The sequence below is a fragment of the Emys orbicularis genome, chromosome 5 (genome assembly GCF_028017835.1).
Source record: "Emys orbicularis isolate rEmyOrb1 chromosome 5, rEmyOrb1.hap1, whole genome shotgun sequence".
In the NCBI taxonomy this organism is placed as follows: Eukaryota; Metazoa; Chordata; order Testudines; family Emydidae; genus Emys; species Emys orbicularis.
This window is the reverse complement of record NC_088687.1, coordinates 37,308,586-37,330,266: the sequence shown is the minus strand read 5'-3', so window position 1 is coordinate 37,330,266 and position 21,681 is coordinate 37,308,586. Positions and strand designations below refer to the sequence as shown.

Genomic DNA, 21,681 nt, shown 5'->3' with positions numbered 1-21,681 from the left:
CTTCAGCTAGGAAAGGATCAAGGAAACATTTTAAAAGAAATTTTGTACAATTATAACAAAGCACTAATATTAGTGACAGCCCCAAATACATCAGGTTATGCCAAATTCCAGAGAATCAATGGATATAGCCAGGGTATTTGGGTACGTACTTCATAACTCTTTTTTTTTAAGTTAACATATATTTCATTCTCTTTTTAACATTATACACCTGAGCCCCCCAAACCTCATGCTCCCATATATGTCCCATTCTTGCTTGGAGAAAGATGCTGGCAAATTTAGATAGTTATCCCTTCAATCTTGCTGATTCCAACCACATATTATTACAGACAGAAAGTCTGGAAGCGCTTGTATAAAAGTTTTTCCTTGTTTTTAAAACAATTTCTTGAAATGTACAATTGATGAGTGGAAAGTTGTTTCCTGTTTGATGGGTTTAGTTTCAGAAAGACCTGCAGCTATGTTTAGCTGTGGAAAACAAGAAGATGGTTCCTTCAGCATGTACTGAAGAAAGAAACCTTTTCAGGAACGTTTGGCAGCTATCAAAGAGCTTGTGATACAGAGAATAAACAGCATATCCACACACCACAATGCAACTCCGTCCCATTGACACACACCAATTAAAAAAAGAGAGTGTCCACCTGTTATTCAGAAGCAAGGATACAGTAGAGATTCATGGCTCAACAGCTTGTTGGTGATTTAAAAAAAAAAACTGTCAGTGAGCAGCAGATTTTAAACAGCCCACCCATTAGCCAACCCCAAAGAAACAAGGGTTCACTGCAATACCAGCAGCGTAGACTTGAGACCGCTTTGGAAAGGCGGCTTCCCCGTCACCCACGTCCATACAGCTTGGTGTCGGAGTGACACACTGGAGGTTTTGGAGGTTTTCAGTTGTCCAGTGTCTTGTGGCGGTTATTTCAGCAGTTTTACCAGCTGGCTCTGACAGCTTCAATGTCACTAACCAAGTTCTGGGCTAAGCATATCCCGAATATCTGGAAAAAGATGACAGTTCGTTTACTGGGTGCACTTGACAGTCCTTTGTGTACAGTCAGTTTCCCTGGGTGGTGTGGGACTTGGACACAGCAACAGGAGAAAGAAATTTGAGAAATGCAATTGTAAAAACATTATAGAAGTTGGCAGAGGGGGCGTAGGAGCAAATGTAAAAACTGAAACTCCTTTAAGTTCATTTTTTGTCTGAAACAGACTGGATTCTAAATCAACAGCGTACCTTTAATCTGAAGTCAGAGACTGTACTAGAATTTCTTCCCACTAGCAATTTAAAAAGTGATTTTTTTTGGCAACCTGTCTAGATAAGGTCAGAAATAAGGCCTCCCTACAATCTTTGAAATCTCCCTCTTCTCCCTCCCCCCAAGGTTGCCAATTTTGCCTGGACATGCTCCTGGAGGTTTCATCACATGACATAATCTTTAATTAAAGATTAATCTCTAATTTGTGGAGACTCCAGGATAATCCTGGAGGGTTGGCAACCCTATGCCCACCCCCAATCTGACGAAGTGCAGAGTTGAGTTGAGGGCAGTCGGACAAACACCCTTCTACGGATAAACATAAAATATCCTTCAACACAAATGAAGTCTCAGCCATTACTCACCAGTTAGCCCTTACTGAAAACCACTAATTCAAGGTTATTAAACAATGAAACAGCCTCATTTCCAGCTCTCTTGTTGAGCGTTTCCCTGTTCTGCTTTTTAACTCTGTAACTTCTTTATGAGGAATGTGTGCTTTACCTGCAACAACGCAATCCCAATGAAGATGCCAGCAACGATAGTAAGATTGTCCTGCAGCCATTTCTCAAACTGGGGGACGCAACCTTTAGTGTAGATAACAATCTGCTGATCAACCTCCTGCAAAGGAGAAGAGGGATGAAAACACAGATAATTAGCTCAACCTTTACCTCCAATTCTATAACCTGCTTGCCCAAAGTTACTCAGATCCTTACGAAATCAGGTATGATTTAAAAAAACAAAAACACTTACCGGTTTTTGCCTGGCATCGTAGCCACACTGAGTGTTAATGACATCTTCCTAAGGGAGAAAAAAGAAAGGCAGTAAGGAGAAGTGCTTCCAATAACAAGGGACTCCCACAACATTTTCTCTCCTCAGTCTGTGATAAACCCCACGTCCCGGAGACGGACATTCTGTGGAGATGAAAGCACGAACTGGGGAATGATCCTTCTATTTAAATAAAGTAATTTTCTGCAGAAAATGTTCATACTTTGTCCCTGAAAAATACACCAAGGATAGGGCAAGTTTAGTTCAGAGTTCATCGTGGGCCATGTGAAGAGGGGATGGAGTGGAGTGGTCACTTGGTACAATCTGGTCCATTCCAAACAAGTTTGCTCTACAAAACTATTTTATAAGCCCAAGAGACAGGTTGTGCTTCTCCCTCAAAGGCTAGGGGAAGAGAAGAGAGAGATAAGCTGTGTTTTTCTGTCACCTACCCCTTTCACAGGAGGTTATGAAACCCATGAGAAGGAGTCACTTGCTATTCTCCTACTGTACTGTCCCTCACTTGAGAGCTCTGGAGTGCACAGAAGGAAGTACACACTATTCTAAAGGGCATTTCTCAGTGAGTAGTACCCCACGGCAGCACTTCTAACCTATTTTTCTGAGGCTGTCATTCCTCCACATACACAGACCTTCTGGTGCAATGAGGAGAAGCAGACCCACGGAGCAAAGCCTGCCCCATCCCACGCAACCCAATCTCTGCACACACTCTAGCCCCTTAGTAAATTAATCTGAAGAAAAACATCACCCTAATAAGAAAGATTACAATGCAGCAGCCATTCTGGGACTCTCTATTGCCAGTGTCACCTCTGCAATGCAGCCACAGGTTTCTCAATACCAAAACCCAATCATGACCGCCATTACTTCATTCTTCACAGCTGAGGATGTTAGGGAGATTCCCAAACCTGAGCCGTCCTTTGTAGGTGACAAATCTGAGGAATTGTCACAGATTGAAGTGTCATTAGAGGAGATTTTGGAAATAATTGATAAACTTAACAGTAACAAGTCACCGGGACCAGATGGCATTCACCCAAGAGTTCTGAAAGAACTCAAATGTGAAATTGCGGAATTATTACTTGTAACCTGTCCTTTAAATCAGCTTCTGTACCCGATGACTGGAAGATAGCTAATGTAACGCCAATATTTAAAAAGGGCCCCCAGAGGTGATCCCGGCAATTACAGACCGGTAAGTCTAACATCAGTACCGGGCAAATTAGTTGAAACAATAGTAAAGAATAAAATTGTCAGACATATAGAAGAACATAAATTGTTGGGCAAAAGTCAACATGGTTTCTGTAAAGGGAAAGCATGTCTTATTAATCTATTAGAGTTCTCTGAAGGGGTCAACAAACATGTGGATAAGGGGGATCCAGTGGACATAGTGTACTTAGATTTCCAGAAAGCCTTTGACAAGGTCCCTCACCAAAGGCTCTTACGTAAATTAAGTTGTCATGGGATAAGAGGGAAGATCCTTTCATGGATTGAGAACTGGTTAAAAGACAGGGAACAAAGGGTAGGCATAAATAGTAAATTTTCAGAATGAGAGGGGTAACTAGTGGTGTTCCCCAAGGGTCAGTCCTAGGACCAATCCTATTCAACTTATTCATAAATGATCTGGAGAAAGGGGTAAACAGTGAGGTGGCAAAGTTTGCAGACGATACTAAACTGCTCAAGATAGTTAAGACCAAAGCAGACTGAAGAACTTCAAAAAGATCTCACAAAACTAAGTGATTGGGCAACAAAATGGCAAATGAAATGTAATGTGGATAAATGTAAAGTAATGCACACTGGAAAAAATAACCCCAACTATACATACAATATGATGGGGGCTAATTTTGCTACAACTAATCAGGAAAGAGATTGTGGGGTCATCTTGGATAGTTCTCTGAAGACGTCCACGCAGTGTGCAACGGCAGACAAAAAAGTGAACAGGATGTTAGGAATCATTTAAAAAGGGATAGAGAATAAGATGGAGAATATCTTATTGCCCCTATATAAATCCATGGTGCGGCCACATCTTGAATACTGCGTACAGATGTGGTCTCCTCATCTCAAAAAAAATATACTGGCATTAGAAAAGGTTCAGAAAAGGGCAACTAAAATGATTAGGGGTTTGGAACGGGTCCCCTATGAGGAGAGATTAAAGAGGCTAGGACTTTTCAGCTTGGAAAAGAGGAGACTAAGGGGGGATATGATAGAGGTATATAAAATCATGAGTGATGTGGAGAAAGTGAATACGGAAAAGTTATTTACTTGTTCCCATAATATAAGAACTAGGGGCCACCAAATGAAATTAATGGGCAGCCGGTTTAAAACAAATAAAAGGAAGTTCTTCTTCACACAGTGCACAGTCAACTTGTGGAACTCCTTGCCTGAGGAGGTTGTGAAGGCTAGGACTATAACCGGGTTTAAAAGAGAACTAGATAAATTCATGGAGGTTAAGTCCATTAATGGCTATTAGCCAGGATGGGTAAGGAATGGTGTCCATAGCCTCTGTTTGTCAGAGGGTGGAGATGGATAGCAGGAGAAAGATCACTTACCGGGAACGAGAAGGAACATATAGTAGTTGAAACCCTCAGGAGGCCCAGTGGCAGCCTCCCTAGCTTGCCATAGGTGTAACCCACTCAGCACGCATTACATTTCCCACTCTGTGCCCAATCCACAAAGGATATGGGTCTGTTACAGCTCCCAGCTACACAGCCTGGCTCTGCAGCTCCAGCTGTACAGATTCATGCTTTTGACTCTGAAAGCCTCCAGTTCAGTCCTCAGTGTCAGCCAAGACGGCACAGAGAGACAGAACTAGCGAAACACTCCCTCGCCCTACAACAATGATGTGCGGAAAGGTGATCTGCTAAGCTAACTTAGAAACCCAGCTAAGGCCAGTTATAGGTCCCAGTGGGGGAGGCATCCAGCACATTTGAAAAAAAAGAAAAAGAAAAAGAAAGAAATCTCACCCTGGCCCCCAACTAGTAAATTATGCCTCTTGGTATTTTCTAGTTTGTTAAAGGTATTCCAGGATGCACCATTCGATAAAGTCACCAGTTTCCTCAGATGCAGTGAGATCCCTGGGGCTGAGCTTTCCCCACCCAAGATGCAAGTGATTCACATCCTGCAGGGGGTGGGGAATTGCACTCCCTACCCCGGTATATGCATCCCAGTATATTTCCAACACAGGAGAAAGCATCAAGAGAATTTGACACAGGTGGATTGTAAGCTCCTTCCAGATATGAATGCCCTCCACCCTGCTTAAATGGACCTTCTCCACCTAAACTTGGGCTTCATTCAGTTTTGCAGATTACTTGTAACTCCACAAGTCTAAACAGCCCCAGTGCTTCCCGTGACCTCCATGAAGTTCCTTAAAGAGACTGGAGGCACAAGGCAGTTGTCAAGCAAAACAAGGGAAGGTAAAACTTGGGGAACTGACAGTCCTCAAGAGATGACACTTCACTCCTATTTGCAAGCAGAGAGAACCCTTGCCCTAGTCTTTTAAGTATATGTTGATTACATCATTTTACTAGGGCTTCTTGAATGACCGATGCAGGAATTAAGCATTAGAGTTTATAAGAATTAAGTACAATATGGAAATAAGTTCACCTCCTATTACTTTCTAGAGTTGTTCAGTGGACCTATCCAACACAATGGCATAGGATGGTAATCCCTGATACGTGGGAGCTCCAGTTTCACATCCAGAGGTGGGGATGGGGGGGAAACCCATCAGACAGACTTTATTTGTAGACCTTTCGTTCTAAAATTACAAGATTTCTTTGACTGTGCATTCCCCTTAGGATCTGGTCATATTTTGAGACACTGGATATACAGATTTGCTTCATGAAGTTATGGGCAGCTGGCAAGACATCCAAAAAACAGAGCACACTACATAGTGGCTTGTGTCTGGAAAGCTTTCCCACAGGAGGGATATCGGAGTTAATAAATCTGGGCATCCTGCTACAACTACAGGACTTCTAGCTTTGTTACAAGAGGACTTTGAACACTTATGGACACAATCTATGGAATGGAGAGATCAGTTATTTCACCGATCAATCGTGCTGCTTCTTTAGAGTGAACAGAGCTGATATTTATTTTTTAATTCTATGCTTATTGTACACCTTCCCCAGATGATAGGTATACCCCCCCCCCGCACCACCACCACCACCACCACCACCACACCCCCACACACACACACACACACCCCACACACAGAGAGATGTTGGGACAATTTTTGCATGGATTGGTATTTAGGTATTTATAGGGATATTGTTGGTTTTGTTTTCTAACAAGTACATTTTAAAAACTAGGTTATGACAAGCAGTTTGTGTTTATGTAGGGGGTGGTGTCCAAGTGGTACAGAAATGTAACGCATTAGCATAATCTATTTTCCAGTTTGCTTTAATATGCGTAAAAAATAAGGTGACTAGTTGGATGGTGGCTTCAGATTATTGTGAATGCTTGTTCACAACACAGAGCAACCAGGACAGTGTTGTGCAAAAGGCAGTCACCTCTCAGGAGAGGAGGAGGACAATAGCAAACGATGTTGCAAAGTGAAGTCTGAGATGCATTAGCAGGAGTGGGAAGCTTTTGTGGGACCTATGGGCCCCTGCCTAGCTTCAGTCAATGCTACAGTACTCATAAAAGTGAGAAAGTAAAATTCACTCAACATGGAAAGAAAGCCATTACTGACAAACTAGATGATACTAGGACTGGTAGGTTGGTTTTTAATCAACAGAAAGACTACATAATGTGTAACATTAGCCACAAAATAATCTACAGGTGCACTAATGTATCCCTATACCAAATCCTGCACAGTCAGTAACCTGTCTCCCATATTATCGATCATATCTCACAGGTAAAAATGCACCCTTAACTTGGTTTGCACATTATAAGTGAAGAGACAACATGGAATTGTATCCATCATAAAATGCTACGAAACTTCATTAAACGAGTGTCTCCCTCAAACGGATCATCTTCACTTCTGCACAATCTCAGTTGACTGCATGATAAAGGTGCCCACCACCCAGCACGCGGACTTAGTTGTTATAATTAAAGCAAAGTCAGTCACCAGGAAGGAACAACAAATCTATGAGGGGAGAGAGAGAAGAAAGATTTCCAATCCTGTCTCAAATTCAAAAGTAAAACACATGTAAGTTCTTTGAGGCATTGACTGTAATGTATTCTAGATTTGCCTAGCACCCTGGGACCCAACCTGGTTGTGGCCTGTAGGTGCTACCACAATATAAAAGGAAAGTAAAGCAAATAATAAGCAATATACACGTCTGTTAAAAATATTTTTTCCTCTTCTAAGTGTTCAGCCTTAGAGACTCTGGGAATGGGGGTAAGGAGGGTGGGGGTGAAACAGCCTGGTACCAAACTGAAAGCAACCATCATCTAACCAAGGCCAGGCTATGGCTCTTAGCAGTGCTAAAAACAACACATGCACCCAGCCAAGATAGTGATTTCCTCATTCAAATGAAAAGCAGCAAGTACAAAGCCTAAGGTGGAGACTTAAAGAAGTCATCTCTCAGGATTGGAGATCAAACTGATGTTGACTGTGCAACGTTGAGCTGCTAGTTAAACCTTGAAGTGGATAGGAAAAGCAAGGGCTAAAATAAACAGACATCTCTCTCTCTCTCTCTCTCTCTCTCTCTCACACACACACACACACACACACACACACACACACACACAGCCTAACCGAAGACACCATTTTGTGTGGCAGTGATTTAAGAGAGGAGCAGCAGAACCACACCACCCTGTTGGTAACGCACTCACGGCAGGATCTTTAGTACAGCATGAAAACGGCACGCCGCAGCGCTCTCGACTCGCATTGGAATCTGTGCAATTGAAGTAAATATTGAGGTTCCAGTCATCAGCTCCGAAGGCTCCACAGCACTGCCACTAGAGCAAACACACGAGAATGAGAACATTCTGACTCTGCACGTGAACGAATATCAGCACCAACACCACACACTAGGAGATTAGAGGGAATCTGGCAACAAAGAAAAATCAAAATTCACTCCCAGTCCCATCCTGGAAAGTGGTTCTTAAATTACTGTACAAATAACTCCCTGTTAAGGATGTATTGTATGTGGGCAGAACCCACCCACTAAGTGCCAAAATAAAAATGTCTCAAGTATAGGGTGACCAGACAGCAAGTGTGAAAAATCGGGACGGGGGTGGGGGGTAATAGGAGCCTATACAAGAAAAAGACCCAGAAATCAGGACTGTCCCTATAAAATCGGGACATCTGGTCACCCTGCTCAAGTAACTGAATCTTCAGTACAATACACCAATGAGCCAGACAATCAGCTGCTGTATGTGTGGACTTGTCTCCACTGGAAGCCAACAGAGCGGCTTTGATTTAGACCGGTTGAGGATCTGGCCCAGTGTTAATCTATATTAATTTTAAATTGAACTGAGCATGTATAAAAGGTGTTTGATTGACAGTGCCAGTCAATGTCCTTTTTTCACATATATGGCACAGCACGTACAGCAGCAGTGCAAACTTCCTCCTCTCTAGGGCTGAGAAAGCAGTTTGGTTTCCATGCTCAGTCCACCTGCGATGTCTCTGCTGAGATTGCTTGCTAACAAGGAATCCAGTTATGATGGCAGTTTTTATTACGTGGACACCCATTCACTAGAAATTGCACTGAGACCCTTTCATTTCACAACGGCCAAAGATTTGTGGCCGCCACCAAGCTAGGTCAGATCCAACACAATGTGTAAGACTCTGTGCATCCCGTCACGTATTCACTCTCTCGAGGGGAAAAAACAAAATTATGACATACTCAAACATGAACATAAATGAATTCATTTTGGTGGGTGGATATCCCTTAGATGGCAGTCATCTAGCACTCAGGCCCTTAGACACACAGGGCCCAAATTCAAAGGTGATGAGTAAGGATGCAGGCTCATAAGCTGAAGGGCCAGGAGAGAGGAGTGTAACAAGAAAGAGCTAAAGAGTAAGAATGGGATGGGCAGCATAGGCCATTCCCTGCTTGATTTACATCTTCATACAGCTCCTTGGTGTGTAACTTACATCCACTTCGATTCCCTTGCATGTCAGTAAGTAGGTACGTGTACGTTTAAGGGAGCTTAACTTGTACCGCCTCACACACCACACTCTAAATATTACCAATTCTCTCTAAGAGACAGAGATAGCAGCCATTTCCAGATTTCTCATAAGGAGAACTTCAATAGTGGCCCAATTCCAACTAGGCTAATTACATTCAATAGACTTTAGAATTTCCCCTGCAGTTTCGCTTGGATAAGTAGTTCTCCTCCTCCTACCCTGAAGCGTGGTCTAGAATTCTAGCCCTGCTAACTAGATGTCAAGTCCCATCACAGAACTGACTGTATTTTCAATCAGTCTCAATAAAAAGCATTGTATGAGTGCTGCAACTAGAGATGGGCAAAAATCTTTTCAGCAAATAGTAAATTCTCCACACACAAAAAATGCATTTTGGGGGCATCAAAATTATTTGCAAATTTTGATATAATTCAGTGAATAGTTTCTGTCCCCAGCCCCAAAAAACAGTAATTCCAAAAATGCCATTTTGAATTGAGATTTTGTTTTGAAAAATATCATTTCAAATAGACATTTGAAATGTTTTGTTTCCATTTTAACTCGACTTTTTGGTTTTTCATTTTGTCAAAAACAAAACAAAATAAACATGAAAAAAATTCAGTTTCCATGAAAAACTAACTGAATTTTCTTTTGGATTTTTCATTTCAGCCATTGAACTGAAAAATCAGTTATTCACTTAGCTCTAGTTGCAACTCTTATAGTAATGAAATAGTTTAAGCCTCCATGAACAATGGAGAAGTCTTCAGAAACTTGTTTTTAGGAAAGCTATGTGATCTAGTGGCCTAGAGCACAAGAATGGACATCAGGAACTTGCAATTTCGAATTCTGGATCTACCAGACTCCCTCGGTGACTTTTAGACAATTCACCTAGCCTTTTGTCTCACTTCTCCCATTTATAAAATAGGGTTAATAACTAGCCTAACCTCAAACGGGATTCAGATATATCTATAGAAGTGCCATTAAGTAATTGCTACGTATATGTGCTAAGTATTATATTCTAGAGCATTTTTGTGGCTGCTTGCAAAAGCCAACAGATGAGAAGTAAAAGTAGAAACAACTTACATATTCCTGTGTGAAGTCTATAAGGTTTTGCAAATCAATGTCATCTCTGTATGCTCTGATGTTATTGTTTATAAAGAAATACAGCTGGTCTTTGATCCAGTCTTTGAAAACAAATGCCAGAACACCAGCAGTGAGCTCCAGGAAGAAAATAATTCCCAGGAATACAGAAAACTATGAGAAAGAAGAGAAAAAAAAGTTACAAGAAAAGGACAATTTTACCTCTGTGGCTAAAGGCTTATTTTCCAAGGCTTACAAATAATCAGAATGTGAATGACCTGAAACTGGATGTTTTTTCAGTTTCAGCAGGCTTATTAACACATGCTCAATGTACTCCTACCCACAGGAAACCTGACTCTTTTAAAAATGTTATTCATAATCAGCTGATAGTGCAGGATTGTACAGTTCTGTCTGGCACTTAACAAAGACCAACATTTTCAAAGTTGGGTGCCTAAAGTTGGATACCTCAGCTGGGATTTTCAAAAGGACCCAAGGCAGTTAGGGGTAAATGTAAATGGGACTCCCTGAGACCCTCCCCTCTGACAACATCAGCCTTAAATCCATATTTAGGTACCTAAATTTTCAAAAGAGCAGCCAATGGCACCTCTGAAAATCAGTTCACTTATTTGGGTGCCAAAAATTAGGTGCAGAAATCAATCTATTGGCACCTAGGTCTGAACAGTTTGGCCTAAGGAAGCATTTAAAGCAAACACTGGTAACAGCAGAAATTAATTAATGACTAAGTTACAAAGGAATGTCTGTGGAATTACTCATTATAATCACATTAAAACCAAGTAAGTTCATTAAGATTAATGCAAATGCAGTGAATGCCAAAGGCATTACTAATGACATGCCACTTTCTCTAAACATCTCCAGTGAGTCTAGTCTAGATGGAGTTTAAAAAATCCCACATGATCCGGATATATTACAGCTCTTTCTGTTCTGCAACTGTGCCTTTGATTCTCATTTTAATATTTATTTTTTGTTCATTCAGATGCATTTTTAATTTTTCCTGCTGCTACTGAATAGGAGGCTATTGGCAGATGTGTTCATTTTAGAGGCATTCAGAGAAGCAAAGGATGGAAGAAACAAGAAAGTTACTTTAATTTTCTAGCCACACACAAGTAAATTGGAACTAGCTCAGGCTAGTTTATAGAAAGGCCTTGAGATCAGTAACTAAGAACCACCTCCTCCCTCTATACAGCACTTCCACCCCGGGAGCCAAACACGGCACTGTTGTTTAGTAAGGAGCTTTTTCATGTACATTTAACAGTTATGGTGATGATGGCGTAGATTAGACAACAGCTTGCCAGGAGCCAAAAGGGTGAATGGGGATCACACTAAACTTGTGTAAAACAGACCAGCCTGCAGTCACACATCTTTAACTTGAAGATGTGCCCCACAGGGAGCGTGGTTACCAAAAGACAGACAAACCAGGCTGCTCAGCTCAAGAGGGTGCATTGGCTGCTGGGACCTGCCTGCAGTTTCTTTCATGACTAATAGTCCAGGCCAAGGGAGACTGAGCAGTGCCATCATTAAGCAGTACAGGGCTGTATTGAATTAGTCTGAGTTGTACAGAGCCAGGGATATCTACAAGGTCACAGGACCTCAATAAATAATCCCCTCTATAACTCAATATTGTCTCTTCTTTACCATGAGGGACACCACGGGGCCTGCACTCCCACACCAACGATCATGTGGGCCACATTTGGTAGAGTTTTCACGTCCCCGTCCCCCCCCACATTTTACACAGGCATCTCATTATGGGCTTTCAAAGCTCAATACGTACACTATTAAAGTAGGTTCTCTCCTTTAGTGAGAGAAAGGCCAAGCATTAGATTGAATCCTTATAAAAGGCATGTGCTTTGCATTATGGCTCTTAACAGGATTGCATCATGCAAGTTAAAACTCAAAAACATAAGCAATTTGAATTACAGCTCTTTAATAGTTTCATTGTTTAAAGATAGGGAAAAACTAACTTAGCAGAGAAATACAACACACTTGTGTCAAATATCCCCAAAGGCATTTTACAAGACTGCCACAGTTAAGCAATAACACAGAACATGGTTTAACTTATGTAACTGATGAATCCAGAAATTGCAAAGGCTACTTACGAACTTGAGAAGGAAGGTATTTTCTCGCAAAGCTCCAATGCATCCTGCAAATCCCAAAATGAACATGACTCCTCCTACCACAAGGAAGAGCCAAACTGGATCAAAGCCTCCCAGGTCAGTTATGGAGGAGATATTGGACAGCACTCCCTGGGAAAAAAAACAATGCCAAGGAATAACAGATGTGTCTGGCCTTCTATTGTGCAACAAGTCTGCTTTTGCTTTTCCTTTAAAATACAGAGAACAACATCAAATGGATGTTCTTCGGCATGTATCAGAGAGCAAAATTAATAAGCTCTTGGATGCATAGCAGATGAAAAGATGGACATTTCCTTTCAATGCACTGTGTGCACTGAAACAATAAGATAGAATGTGAACAACAAAATGCACCTCAGAGCGTCCTTTGCAAGGAAGTCACAGAGTATATGACGCCACATACAGTTATGAGGGATTAATTTGCCAGGAGGTCAAAGTAGCTAATAGGGTGGGAGGAAGATTAGTCTATTTTTGTTAGCTATTGTGGACAACATTTATGTGCTTTATATTTTGGGATAGCAAATTAAGTTCTTGCATAAACAACACAATTACAAATGTTATGGTCTAAAAAGCCATTAAGGCAACAGCTGACATTTCTTTAATTTGGTTTTAAATCCAGAGAGTGGATACTACTCAGACATAGGAAGCAAGTTCCTCAGTTGTGGGCAGTAGTTATTATGGGCCCTTCCTCCTAAAGATTTTAGGTCATATCTTGGGCAGACTAGATAGCCGGCCAATTCAGACCTCAGTTAGTAGCAGTGACAAAACCTCTGTTGAGTAAGCAGAGTGCAGCTAGTGACTCAATAGTTAGCAATAAAACTTGGCAATTAATTTAGAACCTCTTAGGGATTTTAAATCAGGGGTGATATGTCAAGCTATTCAAACATAAGAGCTGTGATATGGCTTGTTGGAAACAGGATATGCAGTGTTCCTGACAGAACAACCAGTAATAACCAGTCTGCATGCCATCTCCAACTATGGAGCAGAACTCAGGTGGATTGTGATGACGGCAGCATTCCTGAGAAAGTACTATTTTGTTTTTTCTTAAATGCTCTGGGACAGATTCTGGCTGATCTTGAGATGTGCAAGGATGAGGAGAGAATGCAGGGAGCCCTTTCCCTATTCTTGCAAGCCTGCACTAAGACTATCAGGATTCTGGTGCTGAGTTAGAGACCACAAGATGGCAGGAAAAGCACAATGGTCTCACACCATTCCTCCTTTCACACCACCTGGAAAAGGACTGCATATTAGAGGACAGGAACAACAACAAAGACATGATGCAACCCAGGGCTGGAGTACACACTATAAACCAATAGCATGGATGTCATCCTCCTATGACAGATCTCTCTCCTTCCTACCATCCTCCTGCCTGGACATGGACATTATCCCCTGCCCCATTATACTCTTTTTACACATAGGGTAGGGCTACATTTAGAGCTGGGGGGATGATGCCCAGGTCAAGTACACATACTCACTGTGACCAAGGCACCCCCGTGTTCACACCATACCCCCTACTGCAATGGTATTTGTATACAATGTGTCTTTTGAAATATCATTTGAAAACTAATGACACACTGGTCAGTAATATCATTGTGAAATGTATGTGACAATGCTGTGTGTGGAATTATGGACACTCATTTTAAAGGGCTTTAAAGTCTGTGACTAAAAGGTGTTTAAACCAGGTATGTCAGGGGGAGTTGATAAACAGGTCTTCTCAAGACAAAGGAAAGAGGCCAACACCTCAAATCACGTGTGGCCAAATTCAATGGGATATTCATGCATAGTGGAGGTTGCAGGAAGAGAACATTTACATTGTAAAATTGCAGCAGGATGCATCACACTGGAATACACCAACAGATACCATGGAGTCGGTCCCCTGGAGGAGACAGGAGACTGACCCACAGGGGATCAATTTGACCCTTGAAATAAAACGCAGATTTTGATATGTAAGGGGACACAAACACTTTGGATCATCCTTCAGCTGAGGAGACAAGGAAAACCGCCTTGGACTGTGTGGTGATCAGCCAGCTATTGCTGGAAGAGGAAGATTAGTGAGGAAACTATTTTGAACAAAGATTCTAGCTTGTCAAGTTATGTCATAGCCATTAGAAAGTATTTTTACTTTTATTTGTTTGTAACCATTTCTATCTTTATTCCTCCTACTTGGTATCATTTAACCTAAGTCATTGTGTTAATAAAACAAGTTTATTTTTATTATAAACCAACTCAGTGCTGTGTTTGAAGGGAAGGGAGTGTTTATCACTTACGTTACTAATAAGCTGTAATCCACTGACTCTTTAAAAGAGCAGCAAACTTAATATCTTCTGTGAGTGTCCTGTGGCGGGGCTGTGCCTTGCCAAGAAATATCTCTGTGGAGCCTGGGAGCTAGAGTTCAATGATCATTACCTGCTAAGCAAGGTTTGGGGTGGGAGAGCTTTGGGCTGTTTACTGGTGAGGAAGACAGACTGGAGTGGCAGGGAGCTGACACAGAGTCTAATTTCCTGCATAGCTCATTCTTGCTGAGGCAGAAGGTAACAGTGGCTCACAGCAGAATGTTATACTTGCACTAGCTCTCATCAAGCTAGCGTGCTAAAAGTACTAGCATAGCCATGGTTGTATGGGCAGCGGCGAGTGGCAGCACGGTCTGGCTGCCCTGAGCACAAACCCACCGGGACCCTGTGGGTACATATGCGGGGGAGGTAGCCCATGCCACCACTCACTACTGCCCATGCTACTGTGGCTACGTTAGTATTTTTAGCCAAACTAGCATGAGAATGTCTTCTTGAGCTGGGAATCACACCCCCATCTCAGTCACTAGGAAGACCAAAATAGATTTAATGGCGTAATATTACAGAATAATGCTGACAGTCGTCCTGGTCTGAAACAGGCTGGTTGGTGTGCAAGCTGAAACAATCATCGGCAGTCCTTGGCATTTTCAGCAAGTTATAAAAAGCGTACCACTAGACTTGCTTCTAACTCTTATTATGTACATCCTACAAAGGAGGCACTGCAACAGCTCTATGGATATGCATGAAACATAACAAGGAAACAACAGACAGATCCATGAGAAAGGCTGGCCTTGGAGGTACACAGGTCAGGAAATAGACCCTTTGCCCTAGGAATAAAAGAAATGTTCTGCATGATAAAACAATGACTTACCCAAGTTCTGCACATACACTGTTTCCACATTTTCCTTAAGGACCTACAGTAACTACAGTGTTAAAGGAAACTCTGGCTTATAAAGAAAAACTACATATAGTCTTGTGTTACAATAGCTCTCATAGATCCCAGATGATATCATAACACACACTAGTTCTGGGAGGGCTAACGTAGGAGATGTAGCAGGGGTGTGCTCAACATTTTCTTTTTTTAAATAAAAACTACCATCGAAAGGGTGAACATTGTTACTTAATGGCACATACTTTTTTAAATCTGATGTCGTAAGAGACTTTGGGCTTATTTAAAATCAAACCACCACAACATTCAAATCCTATGGAGATGGCCTCAGCCAAATTCTACTCTGACTTACAATAGGTAAATCTGGAGTATTTCTAGTGACTTCAGTGGCGTTACTCTGGATTTACACACACAGAAGTGAGAACAAGATATACCTCTCTGTGATCATTTTATAGCATACAAGGCTCAGTCATGCCCCCACTAAAGGCAGCGGAAACAGAACCCAGCTAAATAAAGCTACTATGTATTTACATTCTTTTCATAATCTGTACTGACCCCTAAGGACACAAAGCTAGATGCCTTTCTGGATCTTCTGGTTTAGCAGGGTTCATAAGAGGCCAGTGCTCAAAATGCTGGTCACCTAGCATCTCTAATACTGTAGCTCTAATTTGCCCTAGTCTCTGTTCTTTTCCTCACCTGTTATAGAAAGAGAGCACACACAAGGGGAGACTCCTCAGGGTAGCCAATTTCTAACCTGTATTGAGTCAGTAGAAGCACTACCTGCTAATGTATATTGTCCCTTTACACACCAGTTTTGCCTGCCCACTTTTGGTTATCACCAGCCTTGTATGAGTAACATTGAGCTATGCCTCAGGACAGAGGAGCTCTGTGGAGCACATGCGATATAATTTGCTCTCATGTTCTTGTGTACTGTTGGATCATTTTCTCTCACTGTACACAGAAGCTCCAGTTACCAACATCCTGGAGATACACAACTCAGGATATACAAGAGAGAGAGAGGTTTTGGCAATAAAACAACAGCTTGTAGTCTGAATGATAAACATGGTTTATAAATGATAAACAAGAGGTCTGTTGTTAACCTAAAGATATTCTCAGGTACTTTGATAGCAGACTCCTTAATGATGAAATATGGTGTAGGCTATCTTACAGCCCTCTCCTTTCCCGAACAGTTTGAAATAAGCTCTTAAGATCCTTATTTGCTTAATGACTACTGTGTTTCGGTCTTCACCGAGAAGTCTGAAGGAATGCCTAACATAGTGAATGATAATGGGAAGGGGATAGGTTTAGCAGATAAAATAAAAAAAGAACACGTTAAAAATCACTTAGAAAAGTTAGATGCCTGCAAGTCACCAGGGCCTGATGAAATGCATCCTAGAATACTCAAGGAGCTAATAGAGGAGGTATCTGAGCCTCTAGCTATTATGTTTGGAAAATCATGGGAGATGGGAGAGATTCCAGAAGACTGGAAAAGGGCAAATATAGTGCCCATCTATAAAAAGGGAAATAAAAACAACCCAGGAAACTACAGACCAGTTAGTTTAACTTCTGTGCCAGGGAAGATAATGGAGCAAGTAATTAAGGAAATCATCTGCAAACACTTGGAAGGTGGTAAGGTGATAGGGAACAGCCAGCATGGATTTGTAAAGAACAAATCATGTCAAACCAATCTGATAGCTTTCTTCGATAGGATAACGAGTCTTGTGGATAAGGGAGAAGCTGTGGATGTGGTATACCTAGACTTTAGTAAGGCATTTGATACAGTCTCGCATGATATTCTTATCGATAAACTAGGCAAATACAATTTAGATGAAGCTACTATAAGGTGGGTGCATAACTGGCTGGATAACCGTACTCAGAGAGTTGTTATTAATGGTTCCCAATCCTGCTGGAAAGGCATAACAAGTGGAGTTCCGCAGGGATCTGTTTTGGGACCGGCTCTGTTCAATATCTTCATTAATGACTCAGATATTGGCATAGAAAGTACGCTTATTAAGTTTGCAGATGATACCAAACTGGGAGGGATTGCAACTGCTTTGGAGGACAGGGTCATAATTCAAAATGATCTGGACAAATTGGAGAAATGGTCTGAGGTAAACAGGATGAAGTTTAATAAAGACAAATGCAAAGTGCTCCACTTAGGAAGGAAAAATCAGTTTCACACGTACAGAATGGGAAGAGACTGTCTAGGAAGGAGTACGGCAGAAAGGGATCTAGGGGTTATAGTGGACCACAAGCTAAATATGAGTCAACAGTGTGATGCTGTTGCAAAAAAAGCAAACGTGATTCTGGGATGTATTAACAGGTGTGTTGTGAGCAAGACACGAGAAGTCATTCTTCCGCTCTACTCTGCGCTGGTTAGGCCTCAACTGGAGTATTGTGTCCAGTTTTGGGCACCGCATTTCAAGAAAGATGTGGAGAAATTGGAGAGGGTCCAGAGAAGAGCAACAAGAATGATTAAAGGTCTTGAGAACATGACCTATGAAGGAAGGCTGAAAGAATTGGGTTTGTTTAGTTTGAAAAAGAGAAGACTGAGAGGGGACATGATCGCAGTTTTCAGGTATCTAAAAGGGTGTCATAAGGAGGAGGGAGAAAACTTGTTCACCTTAGTCTCTAAGGATAGAACAAGAAGCAATGGGCTTAAACTGCAGCAAGGGAGGTTTAGGTTTGACATTAGGAAAAAGTTCCTAACTGTCAGGGTGGTTAAACACTGGAATAAATTGCCTAGGGAGGTTGTGGAATCTCCATCTCTGGAGATATTTAAGAGTAGGTTAGATAAATGTCTATCAGGGATGGTCTAGACAGTATTTGGTCCTGCCATGAGGGCAGGGGACTGGACTCGATGACCTCTCGAGGTCCCTTCCAGTCCTAGAATCTATGAATCCTTAGTGGTGCAGTATTTACAAGCATATTTTGTTTGAAATAGTGGGGCAATGACTGGAGCATATTATTCCATTTCAAACTGCTGAAAAGGATTGGAAGGACCATCTCATAGGAATGTCGATATATCCTTTCTATCCACATGTCTGCCTGTCTGTCTTAGGGTTTTCTACAATGCCTGTCACCATAATATTCAAGCACTTCTGTTGATTTAATAGGTTATTTAGGAGAGAAATTGGGAAGAGCTGGGAAGAGCCTAGCACTGACCAGCACTGTCTTCACCATATCTTTAGCTGAATGTTGGAGGTGGAGTGGTGGTGTTTTTTTAAGAGGGTAGAGCAGAGGACAGAGAATCAATGAGTACTATGTTCTAATCCTGGCTCTTGAACCAGTCACTTAATATTCTCAATTTATGCAATAATCTACCTCACAGGGGAGGCAAACATTTGTAAAGAGCTTTAAAATCCTTGTACACATCTACCCCAATATAATGCAACCCGATATAACACGAATTCGGATATAACACGGTAAAGCAGTGCTCGGGGGGGGGGGGGGAGGGGCTGCGCACTCCGGTGGATCAAAGCAAGTTCGATATAACGCGGTTTCACCTATAACGTGGTAAGATTTTTTGGCTCCCGAGGACAGCGTTATATCGGGATAGAGGTGTATTATGTAAATATGAAGTATCCTTTCCAGCAGTATGAGTAACAATAGTCTATGCTGCTCTTTTTATTTCTGGCTGGTCAAGTCAGTACTATTGATATCTTAGATGTGAAAAGAAGGGGATGCAGCTTTCCCCCCTGACAATGCTATTGTATTTCTATCCTGCACGTGCACTGTTCAGACGTTTGCATAATATTTGCCAGAAACCAGTTCATTTCTGCAAAATCACGTGTTTTAATATTTTCCCCTCTCACAATGGCTTTGGTCCAGGGATATGCTGTAGTCCCAAAAGGAGATTGAATAGGATATGTTCCCTGGCTGATCTTCAACTCAGCTGTTTGCAGTATTCATCCACCCTCTTAATGTTCTGCAATAGGTTAGAGCTCCTGGTTAACTATTTAACATCTGCATGTGTCCCTGAGCCAATTCCAGTCAGAGAAGAGAAAATAAAAAACTGGAGTGAAATCAGCATAATGAAGTTATGAAAAGTCCTTTATTTCTAGCTATGCATTCGATTTCAGAGCATGAGGGTACAGGGGATGTGTGCATGCAATGGGAAAGATTGAGCTCATCCCTACCCCACTCCAAATGGAAAAACTAGGCACTAATTCCACGGAAAGGCAGCAGAAAAACAGGAGCCATCCCCTTCCACAAACAAGGGGGAGAAATGCATAAGGCAGCAATACATGCAGAAAAGGTTTTGGTGGGGCATCCCTCAAGGCTGACAGGTATCACGTTTCCAACGAGGCCCAAGCATTTCTGCAGCACTGGAGTGCCCTTACTGGGTCACTTTCACCACTACGGTACCAGAGCAGAGGACTCATAGATGGTGAGTCAGTCTGGGAAGGGAGGCTTAGGCTCTGTTCCAGACCTGCCAGTTGTCTTGCAGCTCCTTTTGTTGTCTCTCTCTCTCCAGCCCACCAATGTAATCTCAGGCACAGCTCAGGGGACAGGAAATCTGGCCTTTTAAGCAGGAGTTGAGGGGGTTCCTCACCACACCGCACATGCAGTGTTTGCCTGCTCCTTTCCCAGCCAGAAGGGAGCAAGGAGGAAACAGATGCTCAGGAGCCCAGGGAGGGCCCATCCCCACCCATCACTCCTCCCAACCCCCAGGCCTCCAACCCTCACTTATTCAACAGTCCCTGTGACACACTACAGAGAAGAATGCCAAGACCAGTGAGAAGGGACAGCACCAAGGGAAAACACAGGGAACTAAAACTACATCCCATCCCTTGCGGGCTTCACGGGAAAAAATTTGGAGGAACAACCACCCTCCCTCACTGCATCAGAGGGAAAATTTTAGGGGTGGTCTGAGAGATCCCCTCTCTGGGAAAACAGATGAACTAGAGCAGTGATGCTCAGACTGAGGCTCATGAGCCGTAAGTGCCTCTTTAATGTATCTCCTGCGGCTCTTTGCAGCACGATATTAAAACGTTGTGTGATTTAATTATTAACCAATCTAAGTTATTAACCAATCAGGATGCCTTTACTACATTATTAACCTATTGTAGTGGATAAAATAATAATTCTTGGTGAGTCATTTTGCTGTGAGAATATTATATCTTAAAAAAATAGTAAATGAAACAATGAATTCACTCTACTTTGGCTCTTTTGGGTAATGTTGATCACTAATTTGGCTCCTGAACCACTGAAGTCTGAGTATCACTGAACTAGGGGAAGTGGTTGTGGAGGTGGTCAGAGGAAAAGAAAAAGATTCAAATATAGAATCATCTGGAGCATATTCTCCTTTGCAAACTGTGGGCTGATCTTTCACACCCTGCTCATGCAAATGAGTAGGAATCTCTGACTAATATATATTTGGAGGGTGATGAGAAATGCAAGTATTTTCAATCACATTACTGCTTCATAATAGGAAAAATGTGTCTATTTTGATAGGCATAAATCATTGAAAATTTCACATTATTGTGCATTTGAGTAAGTGTAGGGGAGAGAATAACGGTAATTTAAATGTGCCAAACCTGTTTCGTTCCAAAATTTAGTCTCTGTAAACCAGAAAATAGGTGGGGGGTGTTTACACAATTTAAGTTTCCATAATTTTTGTTACATTCATGTTGGAAACACAAAAACAACAACAGCAGCAGCAGCATTTCGCTAGTTACTTGGAACGGGAAGGAAACAAAAGGGAGAATGACTGGTCTAGTTTCCTTGTTATAAAGGAGTGGAATTCACAAAGTAAACTAACAGCACAAAGAGAGAAAAGTAAAATGAGATTTTTTAAATCCATTCAGATTGAAAAGCTTCAGGTGTTATAACACGAAGTAGGACATTAAAAATTATTTTGACTGTGCCCCTTTAGGCACCAAACTCTAAATGATGAGTCACATAATTGAAATTATTCACACCACCAACCCCGATATAAAATCCACAAAGAGCAGAGAGAGTGCTTTGCATTTTGCCCAATTTGCATGCAGCCCCAGGCATATGCAAAGATTCAAATTTCCAAACAAGGATTCAAACAAGCACTTGCTGGAAGTGGGTACCTGCAATCTCGTGGCACAATTAGTGCATCTCTCCTTCCTGATCTTTTATCTTCACTGGGAGGGAGGGAAAGATCTTTCCCCAAAAATCTCAGAGAAAAATTCAGCAGTAAAACCGGGGTGACGGGGTGAAGAGAGGT

The 21,681-nt window shown here is 41.8% G+C and overlaps 1 protein-coding gene across 2 annotated transcripts in view; it reads right to left on the bottom strand.

Moving 5' to 3' along the window:
- Window positions 1-903: 903 nt before the first annotated feature.
- TSPAN5 (tetraspanin 5) overlaps window positions 904-21,681 on the bottom strand; it is a 116,676-nt gene continuing 95,898 nt past the window's right edge. Inside the window, exons 3-8 of one of the 2 annotated variants that reach the window (XM_065405231.1) lie at window positions 12,273-12,419; window positions 10,162-10,332; window positions 7,785-7,910; window positions 1,983-2,036; window positions 1,740-1,856; window positions 904-986 (exon numbers count right to left, since the gene is read on the bottom strand). In XM_065405231.1, the coding sequence (XP_065261303.1) occupies window positions 921-986; window positions 1,740-1,856; window positions 1,983-2,036; window positions 7,785-7,910; window positions 10,162-10,332; window positions 12,273-12,419 (681 nt within the window). In that variant the 3' untranslated portion in view covers window positions 904-920. The remainder of the gene's footprint in view (window positions 987-1,739; window positions 1,857-1,982; window positions 2,037-7,784; window positions 7,911-10,161; window positions 10,333-12,272; window positions 12,420-21,681) is intronic. The other variant, XM_065405232.1, reaches the window with a different exon arrangement.